General features: G+C 47.3%; 1 protein-coding gene across 1 annotated transcript in view; it reads left to right on the top strand.

The window, feature by feature from the left end:
• Nucleotides 1-8,580: 8,580 nt before the first annotated feature.
• The window catches only part of UCK2 (uridine-cytidine kinase 2), a 68,920-nt gene continuing 59,704 nt past the window's right edge, over nt 8,581-17,796 (top strand). The window contains exon 1 of the mRNA XM_026517267.4: nt 8,581-8,962. Within this exon, the coding sequence (XP_026373052.1) occupies nt 8,864-8,962 (99 nt within the window). The 5' untranslated portion in view covers nt 8,581-8,863. The remainder of the gene's footprint in view (nt 8,963-17,796) is intronic.

Genomic DNA, 17,796 nt, shown 5'->3' with positions numbered 1-17,796 from the left:
GAGAGAGACACAGAATGGCTGAGATAAACTCCTCACACGTTCTTGGCTAACTAGGATATTATTACACATGGGTGGAGGGGACCTCGGAGACCCAAGAGAGCCCAGAGAAAAGCAAAAGATAGCCTTTTGGCCAGAGCCGCCATCTTCCAGCAAGTTGCCCAAAAGACCAACAGAAAGGGAAAGAGGAGAGGTACCTGCAACGTGTTCTCTTGGCCTTTTAGAAAATATGGAGTTGTTCCTTTGGGCCACATACATGCGAATCTACAAGAAAAGGTGATACTGTGGACGTCAGGGAATGGGCACTGTTCAAAAAGGAATGCCCCACAAATGTTAGCCCACGGTGTTACCCAGCATGCTGTTGGCATTGTTGTAGACAAACAAGTGAAGGGCAAGATTCTTGCCACGAGAATTCATGTACGTATGGAGCATATCAAGCACTCAGAGAGCCAGCTAGCTTCCTGCAGCGGGCGAGGGAAAATGATTAGAAAAAGAGGGAAACCCAAGAGGAAGGTACTTGGGTTCAACTGAAGTGCCATGGTGCCCCACCCAGAGCACTTGTGAGAGCCAGTGAGCCAATGGGAAGGAGCCTGAGCTGCTGGAACCCAGTCCCTATGAATTTGTGGCATGATAAATGTAAAAAAAACAAACAGGGGTGCCTGGGTGGCTCAGTGGGTTAAGCATCTGACTCTTGATCTTAGCTCAGGTCTTGATCTCAGGTTGTGAGTTCAAGCCCCAAGTTGGGCTCCACGCTGGGCACGGAGCCTACTGAGAAACAAACAAACAAACAAGCAAACAAACAAACAAAAACCAACCTCGAGATTGTTTAAAAAAAAAAAAAGGCGGGAGACTTGAGAGCTGGCTGGATCTTTGATGCATTCCCCAATAGATAATTCAATTTTTTTTTTAATTTTTATTTATTCATTTGAGATAGGGAGCGAGAGAGCAGGAGCAGGGGCGCACAGGGAGACAGAGAAGCAGGCTCCCGATGAGCAGGGGACCCAGATGAGGGCTTGATCCCAGAACGCTGGGATCATGAGCTGAGCCAAAGGCAGACGCGCAACGGTTGGAGCCACCCAGGCACCCGGATAATTCAACAATTTTAGTTGCATAATTCAGTACTTCACTTTCAGTATGTGATGGCTGGGAGAGGTACCTCAAAGACCTCTACCTACAAAGAAAATCATCGACCAAGAGCCCCTGCTAATGTGCTCTGAAATGCATGGCTGTATTTGCCCGGTGGCCATGCTTCCCCTAGGCTACTCACAGCCAAGGACTCTGTGTCATTGGACTAGTAAGGCAGGTCCATTCCTAGGAGACAAGAGGTTCTTCTGATTGCTAACAGCTTTGACTTAAGGATTCACAACAGCTTGGCTGAACCTTCTTAGTCTGCATCGTAGTCTAGGATGGTTCTGCCTACCCTTCCCTGTGTCAGAGTCAAGCCCACATTGTGGTCTGAAGGACCTCTCTCCCAGGGTTTGCTGGCTCCTTCCTATTTCCTCTCACAGCCACTTCCCCATTGCACCTATTGGCATGGGCTTCTTAAGGGGCTCAGATTAGCAAATGGTATCAAGAGTGGTCCAAGAAAATAGGTGGTCAGATGGGGATTTGGGACTGGCTCATCTGCTCCCCCGATGGGGCAGTGGCACAAGGTGGTGCCTCAGTTGGTAGATTTCCCTAGTGGTGACCTGGAAGATGTCCTGGTAGAGGAGAAAGCTTGTGGCAGGCGCAAGGGTTCAGGCCTTTCAAAAATATGGGGGACCTGGGGCACCTGGGTGGCTCAGTGGGTTAAGCATCTGCCTTAGGCTCAGGTCATGATCCTAGGGTCCTGGGATCGAGTTCCGCATCAGGGCTCCCTGCTTCATGGGGAGTCTGCTTCTCCCTCTCCCTCTGCCTGCTGCTCCCCCTGCTTGTGCTCGCTCTCTGTCAAATAAATAAATAAAATATTTTAAAAAAATATATGGGGGCCCAAAGCCTTCAAAGACAGTGGAGTTGGCTTGTTGTTACTAAGTTGTAGTGATACTCTACTGTTAGCAAGTAGTTAATGGTTAAGTGAGAGTTAAAACACTTCTGGTAGCTTCCAAAGAGGCCTTGATCTCTCTCTTGCAGCAGGAGGGCAGGCACATTTGAGTGGCAGGCTGAAAAACCAATTGGTAGAGCCTTAGAGCTCCATAGTTGTTTGCACTGGTCAGCCGAGGCAGGACAGTTAGGAGAATGTTAGGGCCTTCATGATAAAAATCGAGGATCCTGAAATATGGGACATCCAGATGGATGCCTTTGAGCATATTGTTTGTGCAACAACCATGCCCCCGGAGCCCCCGTGCTTGACCGTATTCCCTAAGAGGTGGCCCGTATTCCCTAAGAAGAGCTTACACTTCTGAGATGCTCTCCTCTGAAGCTGCCCTCACCCCTACTTCCTCTCCTGGCTGACTGATAACTGGGCTGACGTAGGGTCTGAGTAAGTTACACTCAAAATTCTACTCGTGTGCCTGTGTGGGCACGTGTTTTCCTGGGGAATCTGTTGCTTTTGTTCATTTTTTTAGTCTGTGACTAAAAATATTTCTGAAACACTAGCTTTCCACCCTTTAAGCCTTAGGTCTCCTTCCCACCAGGAACAGCTGTAATTTCATTACAAAGCAGAATTGAACTAATTTTCCCTCCTAATGACCTGGGGAGACTTCCCTTTGGCATACCAAAATAACTTTACAGAAAAATACCACTTAAAAAGAATAGAAAGAAAGAAAAATACTAGTTGAACCCTGAGCACAGACTAATCTGGATCTGCTCGTCTAGAGCAGATGGGGTGAAGGCCAAATTCCAACACCAACTGGCGCTTCAGCCCATCATCTCAAGGACCATCAAACCTGCCATCCTGGGCCACCAGTCTAAATACAAGCCAGTCTAAATACCAGGTGCCACCTTGTGCCGTGTCCCACAAGTCTGAATAGCAGACTGAATTTGACCGCTCCTCTGGGGGTGCTGCCATCAGCCGCCCCAGCCTCTGCTTCACCTCTGGGCAATCACCAGGGCTGGGGCTGGGGTGAAGCAAGGAAGGCACGTAGAGCCAACACATAAGGAGGGGCTCATTTTCAAGGCTCCCCCTACACTGGCCCTTGCTCCTTATGTTTTGCACCCTTGGAGTCTCCCTTGTCAAACCTTCGTCCCACCCCTGTTCATCACCAACTCCAGTGTGTGACTTACGGTGTGATGGAAAGGGCATTAGTGCCGGGGCAGGGTGAGGGGGGGAGAAGTAGGTCATTTACAGAGAAGATGACCTGGGAGCTCACTGACGGAGGTGAAGGAAGTCACTGCAGAAGAGTGAGAGAGCGAGGGTTTAGTCTGGAGATGGGAAAAGAAACGAAGGGTCAGATCCCGGTCTGGGAGAAGCCCTGTGAACAGGATGAAGCTAAATGGCTTACAACAAGGAGAGTGAATGAAATGGGGTTGCCAGGAGCTTGCTTACTGGGTGCTGGTTGCTGCTGGGTGAGACCAGTAAGCTGATGATGTCCCAGTCTTACTTTCATAGCATCTTGTTAGAAAATGTATCCTGGTATGGGGATGGGAGACAAAATCGGAAAATCTCTATGGAACAAAAATCTGTATGTGAACATTTTCTAAGTCTGGGAAACCTTCTTAGGGCATATGGGATTTCTGAAGTTGGGCCAACTAAAATGTAAAGGCCTGTGGAGCACCTGGGTGGCTCAGTTGGTTAAGGGTCTGACTCTTGATTTCGGCTCAGGTCATGATCTCAGGGTCATGATATTGAGCCCCACGTCGGGCTCCGAACTGGAAGTGGAGCCTGTTTAAGATTCTCTTTCCCTCTCCCATTACCCTTCCTCCCCTCCAAAAAAAAAAAAAATAAAGGCCCTCATATCACTATTATTGTTGCAGGAGAAAGCTGCATGCACAAAAATTCATATGTTGAATTTAACAAAATTAAGAAAATTTGCGTTTATGTAATATTTTATAGATTATAAAGTCTTCTGACACTGTCTTTTTAATTCTCAGTCTCTCTGTGCCTTTGCTCGTTTCTGCTCCCAATTCCTAAAAATCTCTTTCCTCTTCTAGCCTGCCGGTTGAAACCTATTTTTTAAACAGCTTTATTGAGATATAATTCATATACCACATAATTCATCAATATAAATTGTACAATTCAGTGGTTCTTATGATAATCAAAGTGCAACCATCAAGATAGTCAATTTTAGAACATTTACCTAAAAAGAGCAGGGCACCTGGGTGGCTCAGTCAGTTAAGCATCTGACTCTTGAGATTGGCTCAGGTCATGATCTCAGGGTCATGGGATCCAGCCCCACATTGGGATCCGTGCTGAGCATGGAGCCTGCCTAAGCTTCTCTTTCTCCCCCTCTCCCTGTGCCCCACCCCCCTTCTTGTGCTCTGTCTCTCTAAAAGAAACTTAAAAAAAAAAATAAAAAAAAAAGAGGAGTGTCTGGGTAGCTCAATGGGCTATATGCAGACTCTTGATTTCGGCTCAGGTCATTATCTCAGGGTTGTGAGATGGAGCCTCATGCAGGGCTCTGCACTAAGCAGGGAGCCTGCTTGAGATTCCCCCCCATCCGCTCTTCCCCACACTTTCTAAAATAATAAGTAAGCAAATCTTTAAAAAATTAAAGAATTAAAAAGAAATCCTGGGGACATCTGGTTGGCTCAGGCGGTGGAACACTGATTGTTGATCTCAGGGTCATGAGTTCAAGCCCACGTTGGGTGTGGAGGCTACTTAAAAAGATAAATGAAGAAGTCCTGGATTCCTTTAGCAGCCACGCCCATTTCCTTCCTAACCTCCCTAGCCATAGGCAACCACCTATCTACTTTCTATCTCTATAGATTTGCCTGTTCTGGATATTACCTTTTTTACCTTAAAGTGACCTTGGGGATTAGGAATTCTTACCTTTGGAGCTCCAAATCCCTAAATGGTGGGACTTTTACGGTAAGAGCTGTGATCTGTGATTGAACAGAGGGGGAGAAAGGGAATTTAACAACCGCTATATACCAATATATAGTCTTTATATTCACAACCTACAAGCCACATATCATTTAACAGTTGAAGAAACTGAAGTCCATAGAAATTAAGTAACTTGCCAAAGGTTACAAAGCAGTCACAAAGCAAGGGTGTAAACCTTGCTTTCCCATCTAGAGCTCATTGTCTTCTTTCCACTAGATCAGTGGTTCTCAAACTTGGGTGGGTGCTGAGAGTTACCTGGAGGGCTTATCAAACAGATTGCTGGGCTCCACACACAGAGTTTAGCTGTGGGATAGGGTCTAAGCTTTCGTGTTCCCGGCTATTGCTGCTGCTGCTGCTGCTGGGGTTTGAGACGAGCTCTATCATGTTGCCAGATAATCCCAGAGCTAGATGTAAGGAGCTCTTCAATATCATCTAGTCATCTTTGCAAAACAGTGTTTGTGATCTGTCCAAGCATTATACTGATTGATAAAAGGCAATACAGGCAACTACAATATTTGGGAGACAAGCTAAAGTTTGATAACCCCCCCCCCCCGATTGGAAATGGGATAAGCAATTAGAGAATTAACCATGGTTTGTGAAGCACCTAGAGGTCAAACTTTTGTGTTGGAGACACAATGTTGTGTTCCTTGTCTAGTGCGGACCTACAGCCGCTTAGAGGGAAGGCAGGCAGACGAGGACGGTGAGCAACAATGTCTCCTTTGCCCGTAGCTGCACACTCTTGCTGACTTCATCCCCGTATGTTAACTAGGCCAGAACTTGATCAGACGGAAATCTGTATGTGAACGAAAATGATCACACATACCCAGAAAATAGTATTTCCTTGAATCTGTTCTAACTCCGGATTTTATTGAACACGTTTGATTATTTTTTTCTTGGTGGGAGGGGAAGGAGGACAGTTGGAAATCACTTGATTGAGAATCTGCAGTGTAACTGCTACAGGAGACTCAGACGTGATCTGAACACCCCCAGCCATGGGATTTGGTGACCAGGCTCTGGAGTGAGGATGACACAGCACAGGGAAGAGCGCAGACGGCCTGCCTGGCTCTGGAGAGAGCAGAGATACAAAAGTCCTTGTCGAGGTCACCAGTGCTCAGAACACTCTTCATTTAAATGGACTTGGGTAACTTCCTTACCTGGAGGTGAGGCAGCCCGAGGGACAGAGGAGAGCGAAAACAGGGAGTGCGGAGTACAGCTGCATGTCCTTGCTAATTAGGCCTTAGCTTTATAGACAGAGCTTTTGTTTTTTTCAGGGCACTTTTATGTATATTAACTTACACACAGAGGTCAAAATTATTAAACAAGATACAGAAGGGGTGCCTGGTTGATTCAGTATGGCATGTGACTTTGGATCTTGGTTGGGGTTGTGAGTTCAAGCCCCACGTTGGGGGTGGAAATTACATTGAAAAAAAAAAAGATAAAATCTTTAAACAAGGTACAGATAAATGTAACCAGTTAGCTCAGTTAATGAGTTGGTTCAACTAGTTAATAGATGCACATACAAGACTAGCTGTGGACAGTCACTTGGAATGCAAGGAAAAGAAAACATTTGAAAATAAGAGTAGTAACCATGTAAATACCATCTAGGGAATACCACCTTTCTTTCCAAAATGGTGGCAGTGAAGTTTACTTGTTGGTACTTTTTGACCTCTTTCATATTCTTCATTTGTTCTTTCAATACAGTGAACACGTATTGAATGCTTCCTACCTGCCTGTCATTCTGCTCAGTGGGCCTTGGGAATGTAGAAACGAGACATGGCGTTTCTTCATTTGTTCAACAAATATTTGTGAAGGCCCTATATGTGCCAGAAACTGTTTTAGGTGCTGGGAAAATAGTAATTAAAAAAAGAAAAAAAAGAAAAGTATAAACCAGTTTGGAGTAAGCCACTTCAAACTAACAAGGAAAAGGCAAATACATACTCCAATAAAAATGTTGTGCTGAATAGTGGGGTGGGTAGATGACTAGTGTGATAAGTATGGTACAATGTTCATGGTAGACTCTAGATAGTGGTTATATCACTGTTCCCTGTAAAATACTTCAATGTTTGAAAATTTTTATGATGAAACATCTTGGGAAAAAAGGTATAGAAAGAAGGAAGGTGGGGATTTGGGAAAAGTTCATAGAGGATGTGGCATTCTCTTATCCTCCTGTCTCTAGCTACCTGATATCCCCTTAGCTCTGGGTCTATCAAGTTGCCCAAGTTCCAACAGGCTTTATCTTGGGCTATAAAGAGCTCTGCAAAAGTCTTTGAAGACTGTTAGATCTCTTTAGTGGAGAAAAGACGTTGGGGAGAAGAGGCAGCCTCATGAATCAGCTAAAACCCACCCACCCCACAGCCATGTGGTAAGGCACCCTCCTTCTAGCTGACCTCTCTCAACCAGGTAGCCACTCTTTCCATCTCAGCCTCTTGTCTGAGCTTCTGTGGAGTTTGGTTTTGGATGGGGACATAAAATATTTCAAAAGTGAAAAGAACACTGGTGCTTTCTAATATTCTTAGCAATTTTTCCCCCCAAAATCATTCTGAATTTAAGGTAACTAAGTTTGAAAAGAATGCTATTGACTTAAGTTCTCTTTTAGCCTGTAGGAGCCCATCAGGTCATCAGTTCCAGATTCACAGGGGCAGAGGCTGGAAGCTACTGATCTAGTCCTACCTCCCCCCACGCACCCCCAAAAAAGTTCCCTTTGGGGTCCCAGCCTTGTAGGGGCCTCTTCCAACTCTTACACAGGGCCTAGACTGTGCCAGCAGCTATTCTAAGAACTTTAAATATAACGATTCATTTAATACAACAATCCTAGGGTGGAGTTGCCATTATTATTCCCATGTAACAGATGAGAACACTGAGGCACAGGGAGATTATGTAACTTGCTCGTGGAACTGCATGTGAATGGAGAAATCTGCCTCCAGAGGTGGGGGCTGCTCTGAGTCACCAGCGGATCCTGCCTTTCTAATCAAGTGACTAATTGCCCATCTCTGAAAAACCAGTTCACTTAAAGGTATTAATGGGTCAAAATGGCATTAATTGCGATTTTAATGTTTCCATAAATCCTAATTCCACAGGAACCTCAGTATTTGTGATGTCAAACTATGGTTTGAAAGGGCCTTGCGTTTTGGAGGGAGTGCGCCCTTCAGATACCCCCCCCCCCCATTACCCTTCTCTAGGGACAAGGACTCTAGGGAGTCGCCTACTAAGGAGGATGGTGTTTCCAAGTGAGGAAATATTTAAAGCCAGCGTCTGACATATTTTGGCAAACGGGAGGGGGAAAATTTTTCATTTGGGGAAAACACAAGTTTTTAGCCTGAATAATGGGCAAATGACATTAACTCTTCGCTTCGTCTTAATCTTCCATGCTTGTTCGAATATTGCTTCCCAAACCTGGGGCGTTGGCATTCTGCCCTGGAAGCTTTGTATCTCCTTTGAAAGAGGGGGTAGGACACCAAATTAAAGCGCCGAGCGCGTGTTTCCATTCCCTCGGTGCGCCGGAGGTCGCCGGGGAAAGGGTTAACCGGGCGGGTGGGGGAGGAGGGCCGGGCTCACACCTCTCCGGGAGACCTCGGGCGGCGGCGGCGGCGGGGCCCGGGAGGGGCGGAGGCTGGGGCCGGACGCCTCGCCGCCTCCGCCTCGGCGAATAGCAGCGCGCTGCCCGCCCGGATTGGAGCAGCAGCATCACGCTGACCTCCGCCGGGGCTGTAAACCGAGCCGGCCGCTGCGGGCAGAGGCAGGCTTTCGGCGCCTCCGGGAAAGGCAGCCCCACGGCCGAGCTCCGGGTGGCTCGCAGGGACCCGGGCAGCGCCCAGCGGCGGCTGCGAGGAGCGGGGGAGCCCGACGCGGGCGCGGGCGGGGAGCGTGCGTCCGTCGGCAGCAGCGGGAGGAGGGGCGGCGCCAGCCATGGCCGGGGACAGCGAGCAGACCCTGCAGAACCACCAGCAGCCCAACGGCGGCGAGCCCTTCCTGATCGGCGTCAGCGGGGGCACGGCCAGCGGCAAGGTACGGCGGGGTCGCGGCGCCGCGCTCCCGGGCCCGGGCCGGGCGGCGGCGCATGTGGCGCGGCCGCGGGCCATGTCAGTTGCTGCAGCCACCGCGTGGCCCGCGCGCCTCCGCTCCTGGCCGCGCTCCAGCGCCCAGTCTTCCCCGCGCCGACTGCGGGCCAGGCGGGCGGGCGGGCGGGGATTCCGGTCATCGAGGTCCCAGGGGGACGCCGACCACCGGGCGCAGGGCTGGCGCGCTCCCGCTCGCTCTTTTTCTCTGCTGCGGTGACTCGTGGCCCGGCTCCTTGTGCGGGACTGGCAGGGAAAGCGGATGCTTATTGTTTTGCGGGTCCGACGGTGGGGGAGAGGGCTTTCGGCAGGGTCGCCGGCGAACCCCCGATGCGCCCCCTCCCCCCAGCCCCTCCTGGAGGTCCCGGGTACCCAGGGCGGGGCAAGCCGGGAAGCCGGACCTGGAGGACTGCGAGAACGCGCGAGGCGGCGTCCCGCGGACCGGAGCCCGTCTTGGGCTGGGGATTGCAGGGGTTTCTGGGGAAAATCCTGAGCGCCAACTAGGTGCGGTGACATCAACGGAATGCTAATAGTAGGGGCTTCTGTTTTTTTTTTTTTTTTTTTTTTTTTTTCTGGTTATAAGAGGAAACGTGGCCGGCTTGCATGAGAAAGTTGTGCTGGCTCCATGCTCCTCGGTGTCTCGCGTCTTGGGTCCACGGAAAGGGGTCATTCTCTGGGTGTTCAACTCCCCTACGTGCCTTTCTTTGTTGTATCAGCAGGGCCAGGAGAAACTAGGGAAATGCTCTTTCAGCTTTACCCCCGGCTTTTTCTGCAGGTGGGGAAGGGTGGAGCCCTCCCAGATGTTTCTTTCTTCGCTCCCCTTACTGCGTTGAAGGTGTGGGTGCTTGTTTCCTTGGGCGTTTAGCAAGCTCGGATTGCGGTGGGAGCACGCACTCCTTCCTCCGGGGGAGCCTGCGAGCTGGGGCTGTGCGCGCCGCGTCTGACGACGTGGGATGCTGCCTCCCAGGGCCCGGGAGACCGAGCAGGAAGGCTGCTTGGCGCCATGAGGAGCGAGCCACGAGGTTCTCGCGCCCGAGCCGACTCCTCCGGAGCCCCTCCTCCATTTTGGCTTCACGTTTCCCGTCCAGGTCTGGGCTACCTTAGCGCGTGGGGCCCAAACCCGGCAGCTGGCGCTCCGAAACTTCTGGATCGGTCAAGTTAATCTCGTCTCTCTAGCCCGCGGGGCTCGAGTCCGGCCGCTTTAGGTCCCAGAAGCTGATGTGGCATTTGCCCCGGGCTGAAAGCATTTTTTGTTTTCCTCCAAATTCTCTGGTGTTCTCTGCTTGTGCTGTTACTAGTCATTAAAGGCAAAACCACGATGCCAGCTCTTTCAGGAAGCTTTCCCTGTTCTTTTAGGGTTATCTTTGCCCCCATCTTTCCATAGCATATGCCTGTTGCATGGGACATTTTTGTTGTTCGTGGCTGTATTCCCAGCGCTCCTAGCAGGATTATCTGACACATAGTTGGTCCCAAATATTTACCTGAGGTCCAGTCCTCCTGGGGGGAGGGCGACTTAAACTGGCAGATGAGTGTGGCATTTAGAAACAATGTCCTTGGCAATCGTCTAAATGATGAAGTCTAAACTGAGACCCTAAAAGGAGAAATAAGTCCATTCTCCTTATTTTCGTGGCCCTCAGTCATCATCTGGTCTCAGTTGATTCTCAGTGTAAGTCTTAAGTGTTAACTTCTGTAATGTGTCAGATGGGAGCTAGTGGTGAGCCATGATGCGAGTAGTGACCTCTGTCCCTGGGGTTCTCATCAAGGAGGAAGATGATAGAAACTCAAGAAAGGGTCTGTCTTCAAAACCAGGTTTTTGTATTTTCTCCAAAAGGACAGGTCTAGAGAGAGCAAGAAGTCAGCTGGAAGAGAAAAAAAGCAACCTCATAAAGCATGTTGTACAGTTTGGGCACTGATAAATACTACGTCATTGTTTAAGATTATTTTAGTCTTTTTTTTTTTTTAATTAAAAAAAGTCCAAAGGAGCATAGGACTTCTTGTAATTCCATATTGTAGTCTATGTGCTGCAGTTTTATCTTAGTTCTCTTATTCCAGTCCTTAGTGCCTTTCCTGCAAGGAATTCAAAGATTCAAAGTTTTTTTTTTCCTTTTAGAGGATCATCAGTATCAACAGGCCTTTGGAAGTCTGAGCATAGTAGTGCAAGAGGATCTGGAAGCAAGATCGATCCTCTGCTCCCTGGGTGTTTATTGTGCGCCTGTTAAAAGAATTTGGAAGAAGCCAGAGGGTCTCAGAACATCATCAAAAGTGACAATTTTAGAGCTAGAAGGAACCTCAGAGTCTCTGGAGTCCAACACTTAGTCTCATCACTTAGAGATGAGAAAAATAATGTATCCAGGTCATATGTTTAGCGGCCGAGCCAGTTCTCTGCAGTTCATTCCCTGCTGTTGCGTTGTTAAGGAAAAATTGACTAAGGAAAAGTAAGGCTAAGATGGGCTTAGTTTACAACCTTCACCTTGGAAAGGGGCTGCTTGGAAATGGCTGTGGAATGGTTGCAGAACTACTTGATCCAAAGGGAAGTGGAAATGCAGATTGCTTTCTACCCTGGGCCCAGCCCTGTAGATCTAAATTGTTCCTCCCTCCCCCATCCCTCTTCTATAAGAAAAAACAACTCCCTGTTCAGCTGCTTTTGAGGGCTCTAATTTGTCTCAGTGTTGTGGCTTCCCCAAGTCCAAGTATTGTCTCTTCAGACTAAATTATTTTGGTTGTACAAGGCAAAAATAGTGATTGCAGCTCCGTAGATCACAGTTTTTAGTTTGTTTTAGAAGTGAAGATGAATTAGAACTTGCGAGTCAACTTTGCCAGGCTGCCATGGCAAGCCATTGTTAAAAACTCAGCTGAAAATTGTAGTGGGTTGAGAAAGTCGTTATGATCTATGTTCAAAACCAGGTTCTCGTGTTTCCTCTGAAAGGACAGGAGCAGGAAGTCCCAGTGGAAGAGAGAAAAAGCACACTTCTCTGACTGCATCTGTGTCCATGACAGTGGGTGCCATTCCCTCTTCCTTCTTGCTGTGACTTCTCCCTCGGCCGATTAAAATAGCTTCTCAATCTGCTTCTTCCCACCTCCATCAGACTAGGCTCCCCTGGCTGTGGTTCTGATTATGTCACTCTCCTTTCTGGAAACCTCGGGCCATCTCTATCACCCAGACTGCTGGTCAAATATTTCAGCACAGCGCCCATCCCCTTGACCCCCAAATGTGGCCCCAGTCTGTTTATCGCACCCCCCCCCCCCCCAATGCACAGAGACATATCTGGAACTGCTTTCATTTACACTTTTGCCCTGGGCCTTCTCGGGAATGACCTATAATCCTTTTGAGCCTTTAGTTCTGCACATACTTCCTCCAGGGAGCTCTGTTATTCATTTGCTTAGTCAGAAGTTCTTGTCTCGAATGCTTCCATAATTTTACCACATTTTGCCTCGTAGTGTGGTTCCCCCACGTAATAGAAGTTCTGTAAGAGCATCTCACGTATCTGGTAGTGGGGCCTTCCTGCCCTTTTCGGTGTTTGATACAGCATTGGTGTTTGGTGTTCGTCGAATTGAGTTAGGCAGACCAAAATTTGTAATTACTCTTTTATTATTTCATTCATAAGGCTATTTGAATGAGGAATTGAAGCCACAGCGGAAACCCTTTTTAATGCTGTTATTCATGTTGCAGGGACCCAAATATAAAAAGCCCGCCCAAACCCTAATACATTGGTGTTGCTTATTCAGAGCCTAGCGTTTATTTAATATGTACTGAGTAGGTTCTTGTTGAATGAATGTCATTGTGCTGAATACTGTATGAAGTGTTCTGTTTCGTTTTGTCTTCTTTAAGAGATTTTGTTTATTTGAGAGAGAGCATGAGAGAGAGGGAGGACGGGGCGGGGGAGGGGGCAGAGGGAGAAGCAGGTTCCCTGCTGAGTAGGGAGCCCGACTTGGGGACTGATCCCAGGATCCCAGGCTCATGAGCTAAGCTGGAGGCAGACGCTTCACCGACTGAGCCACCCAGATGTCCCCGTATTAAGTGCTTTTGAGGAGAAGTCAGGTTATGAGGATACCTGAGAGAAAGTCTCTGTTAGTATTTACAGTTAAAACTTGCTTAAGCCACTTTCACCACCAAGCCAGTTTGTTTGTTTGTTTGTTTGTTTATTCATTTTTAAAGATCTTTCTTTTTAAATTTTTTTTGAAGTAATCTCTACACCCAGCATTGGGCTCGAACCTGCAACCCTGAGATCAGGAGTTGCGAGCTCCACTGACTGAGCCCCCTGGTGCCCCCAAGCTAGTGTATCTTTAAAGGTTGGCATATCTCTTCCCTTTGAAGTCAGGCAGGTGTGTTCCCCGTTGATTGGTAACAGTGGAAGATGAGGTTGGGATTTTTGACTTGCCTGACGTCACGTGGCTGGTAAGTGATACAACTTGGATTGGGATCCAGATTTTTCCTTTCCTAAATCTGTGTCTGTTCTGAGCTGTCTTCACAAGCAGCAACCAGTACTCTGAGGTATTTTGGGGGAGGTTGGTCTGCCTGTGTATGACTAATACAGACCAGGAGAGGAAAACTGCAATCCCCTCAGAGGTGTGGGCTGTCACCTCAGCTCAGCTTGGCCGTGACTCAGCATCTGCTTTGGGAGCGCTCTGGAATGTGCTGTGGGCCTGTGTCTCCTTGGCTCCATCAGCCTGTTCCTGAGACCTCAGCAGCCGTCCCCCATCTGGCCAGCCTTGTTCATTCCACACCCTCCTTCTGTTAGGTGCTCCCAGAACCTTGGGACTGGTGTGGTCTTGCTGTTTTTCTCAGAGCTGGTGCTGTGTGCTCTCTACCACCCCAGACTGCTGCCATGGCCATCAAGGCCCAACGTGAGCTGGCCCTGCTGACCGCTTGCTTCTTCTCTCTGTTGCAGCCACACCGGCTGCCCGGCCCGCCTGGCTTTCCCCCTGCCCCGGGAATACTGTTGGCGCTGTGGGAAATTCTCCCGTTCGTGGTGCCAGCGCCTAGCACCATGCCTGGTAGAGGGAAGAAGCAGCAGCGCGTCCTGAGGCGCCCAGTCTGTTCCTCTTCTGCTGATGTCGTCCCCCAGCTGGGCCTGTGGTCAGCTGCCTTCTCTTTCATTCCTCGCTTGCCTGTCTTTGAAGTGTGGCTTCTGATGCTCACCCTCTGTGGTCACCTGACTCCAGCTCGCGCTAGCATTTGCCGAGATTTGCTGCCTGATGTCCTCATTTCTTTGTTGAGTCTTGCTTTTATGACGTTCTGGGCTGAGGACAGATTGTATTGGGGAGTTTCACTCTTGAGGGCCTGACCTTTCTTGTGAGTGGGCTCTGGGATGGTCCTGTCCTGTTGGACGATTCAAGATCTCTGAGGTCTTCTGGAAGTGCGTCTCAGTGTTTGAAACCAGCGAGAAAGCTTGGAGGGCATGCTCTACGTGCATGCTTTGTCCATCAAACCATTTTTTTTTCCATCAGACCATTTTTATCATTAAGCCAACTTACTAAAGCATTTGATCTCTTTATCATAATAGATCATGGATACTTATATATGAATTATATAAGTATAATCTTTATAACTAAAACAAAAATAGAAATGATAAAACTGAGAAAAATGAAACACTTAAAATGGGAGTTTCTTTAAGGGGATAAAACCTTTTGATTGTTACGAAAATATTTTTTGTTTGTGACTAAAGAGTGTTTTATTTTTAAAATCTTGTTTCGTACATGGTGATTCATGGATCTTGCATGATCTGGGTGATATTAGTCTTGGTGACTACAAGGCTGAAGGTCTGGTTCTGAGTTTTGTCCTTTGAATCCCGATTTAAAGATCATCGTCTTTGAGAAACTTATCTCCTTAAAAGATCCAGGAACAAGAAACTCCCCATTTTCGGTACTTTCCAAATCACGATAGTCCCATGCCCCACAACCAGCTAGAAAATTATCACCTTCGTCCGTCAGCTGTGCTCCGTTTAAAGGTTTTTCACTAGTGGATTCAAACTCCACTGAAAGTCCTTATTTGGAATATTTTACAAGTCTTTACAAGTTTGTGTTGACATGTTTGATAGGTGCATACATAGTTTTTGGCAACAGGGTTGCTCAACAGTGGAAACATTTTCAGATCTCTAACAGATAATTTGATCATCTAACTTTAATAAATGTATTTGTTTTCCTTCACTTCTACATAAAACCAGAAAGTCAAAACTTTATTTACTTATTTTCTTTAAAGATTTTATTTATTTGAGAGCGGGAGCAGGCGGAGGGGGCAGAGGCAGAAGGAGAAGCAGACTCTCCCCTGAGCAGGGAGTCAGTTGCGGGGCTCGATCCCGGGACCCATGACCTGAGCCAAAGGCAGATGCCTAACTTACTGAGCCACCCAGGCGCCCCAAAGACAGGAGTTTCTAAAAGACAAAATAAAAGGTGTAACAGGTGTGACGTGTTGACAAAAAACACTAATCTGTGTTTAGGTCACATGCATGCAGAAGTTAATTGCACGTGAAAGTTCACACAGAGAAAGCCCAAGTATTTACAATCATAAAATTACCATCAGTAGACTGCTTAATATACAACCTGAAAAGTCTAAAGAATCCTAGAAAGCATTGAACCTTGAGGCCTCTCCTGAGCAGTAAGTTGATGGGATATGGGGTCGTTGGTTCTAAAGTGGATCATGTATGCTTTGAGAATTTTGAAGGATGATGGGAGAAAGTGGTAATTCTAAAAAAATCTGTTTGCTCTGTTACCTGGCTGTAATAAACGGTCTTTCCATAGTATAGGGGAAAAGCGGTTATTTCCATATGGTTACAAGCTCTGAAACTGCAGGAAAAGTATCAAGAGTGTCTCTGAACCTCCCATACTTCCTATGGTAACCTTGACCTCCCCTACATAGTAACCTTGAGTACCCTGTGGAGCAGGTGGCCAGCAGTTTTATTTCTGCCCCGGGTGGTTCCCCACCTCATTTGTGGTAGGCTGTTCCTTTTCACAGGAGTAGCGATAGAAGGTTCTGCCCCATGCCCTTTGTGTGACTTGTGGAAGCATTAGAGGACTTCTGTAAGACTGTAGAGCCCTAAGAGTTTGGTGTGTGCAGGTAAAGTAGGGTTGTGCGTCTTTGTTGCTTTAGTCAGTCCATAAGTGTGCTATCTTGTGTGAAATTTTGGCCTTTCTTTTCCCCTTAGCTGAAGGGCCATTCTGTCATATCCCAACACACATCCGCAGTTGGCCGGTCCTCTAGGAAGCCCCGGGTTCTGCAGATGTCTCTTGCATGGGCTCCTTCCCCATAGTGGAGGGTGAGGGCTACCTAGGTTGGTAAGTCTCAGGCTCTGGAGAGAGAGCCTGGAGTAGAATGGGATGCTAAGAATCCTGACTTGTGGTTTGGACTCTGGTCTTCAAAACATGTTTGCATCCTCTAACAGCTAACACAAGTTTTGGAGTATTCTTTATCCCCTTGCATGCTTTTGCCGTAAGTGTTTTTCACCCTGATTGAAGAGTTGCAAAGGATATATTTCTGACATAAATATTGACACTCTGAAATAGTCATTGTTACATTCTTTTAAGTGTATCTAGTGGGCTCTGAATACTGTAATAATTTGGCCTACTGTTAGCCATTAAAAAACACATGAATGAGCTCTTATTTGAGCCAGAAAGCTTCATTTTTTTCCTCTGTGAAATCACACCTCAGTTCCACTTCCCCCACAGAATATTAACTTAATCTCATCTATTTTTATGCTTGAAAATCTTTCATTGATCATTCCGTCATCCTTACGCAACAAAAATGCATGTGTACATTGGAATGATTTTATTTCCTGTTGTAAGTCTCTTCATTGTTAATTTCTTTCAGATTATATTACTATGGTTATTGCCATAAGTTAATCAGAACAAGCAGATAAACATTTTGAGAAATTCTTAAACATAAAAGGTAGACTTTGGTTGGAAAGCAACTTGGTGAGATAGATGGAGCTCCCCCACCCGAGTATGTCATGTATTGATGGATTATTACTACTTAATGCTAGATAAGATTTTGCTCTTGTATAGATAGAAACTTCGAGAAGCCCTGTTGATATAAGAAGATGGGAATGGAAGGGCTTTTGTTATATCAAGGTCTCTCAGTTTTTACCTTTGAAGATACATGTCAGAACCCAGTATATTTTGATGAGTCAGTCAGCTTGCCACCCACCTCCTGTAATTTTGTCAAAAGCAGAAAGCTGGAGACCTTCAGATTTGTAAAAGGATTTTGTTACGTCATTAGCCATTCACTTTGTAGCATCGCCAGTAGTATTTCACATTGCCCCTTCCTATGGCCACTAATTTAGGGAACATGGGTTCCAGCCTAGCTTTGCCAGTTACTTACTAGCTGTCTGTATATTCATCTCCAAGATAGGCTTCTGCCATCCCTTCGCATTTCTCAGTTCTGTAGCTAGCCTCAAGTGTTCTATAGTTGTTTTCTATGGCCATTGGTCATGCATACCAAGTACTTCTCCCGTCTGCACCTGCATAATGTGTTTGGCGTTTGTGGTCTTTTGGTGGGGTCCTAAAAGGTGGTTATCCCCTGCCGCGTGCCAATGTTCACTTCAACTGGATATTAACTGGGTTTCTTGTAGATCCTGGACCCTGTGTCGTCTTCTCATAGATGTTGCTGCTTTTCCTGGCATCCCTCCCTCTACCTACCTACCTTTTCCTTACCTGGATAACCCCTGCTCATCTTTCTGTATGTGTCCTCTCATGGCCTCTCTTGGGAAGTCCTCCCGGGCATTGCTTGGGTGTCCCTCTTCTGTGTGTGAACATCCTGACAGGCCTCAGTCATAGGATTTCCCCCACCCT

Source organism: Ursus arctos, unplaced genomic scaffold (assembly GCF_023065955.2).
Source record: "Ursus arctos isolate Adak ecotype North America unplaced genomic scaffold, UrsArc2.0 scaffold_2, whole genome shotgun sequence".
NCBI classification, from domain to species: Eukaryota; Metazoa; Chordata; class Mammalia; order Carnivora; family Ursidae; genus Ursus; species Ursus arctos.
This window is presented reverse-complemented; position numbering and strand designations above follow the sequence as displayed.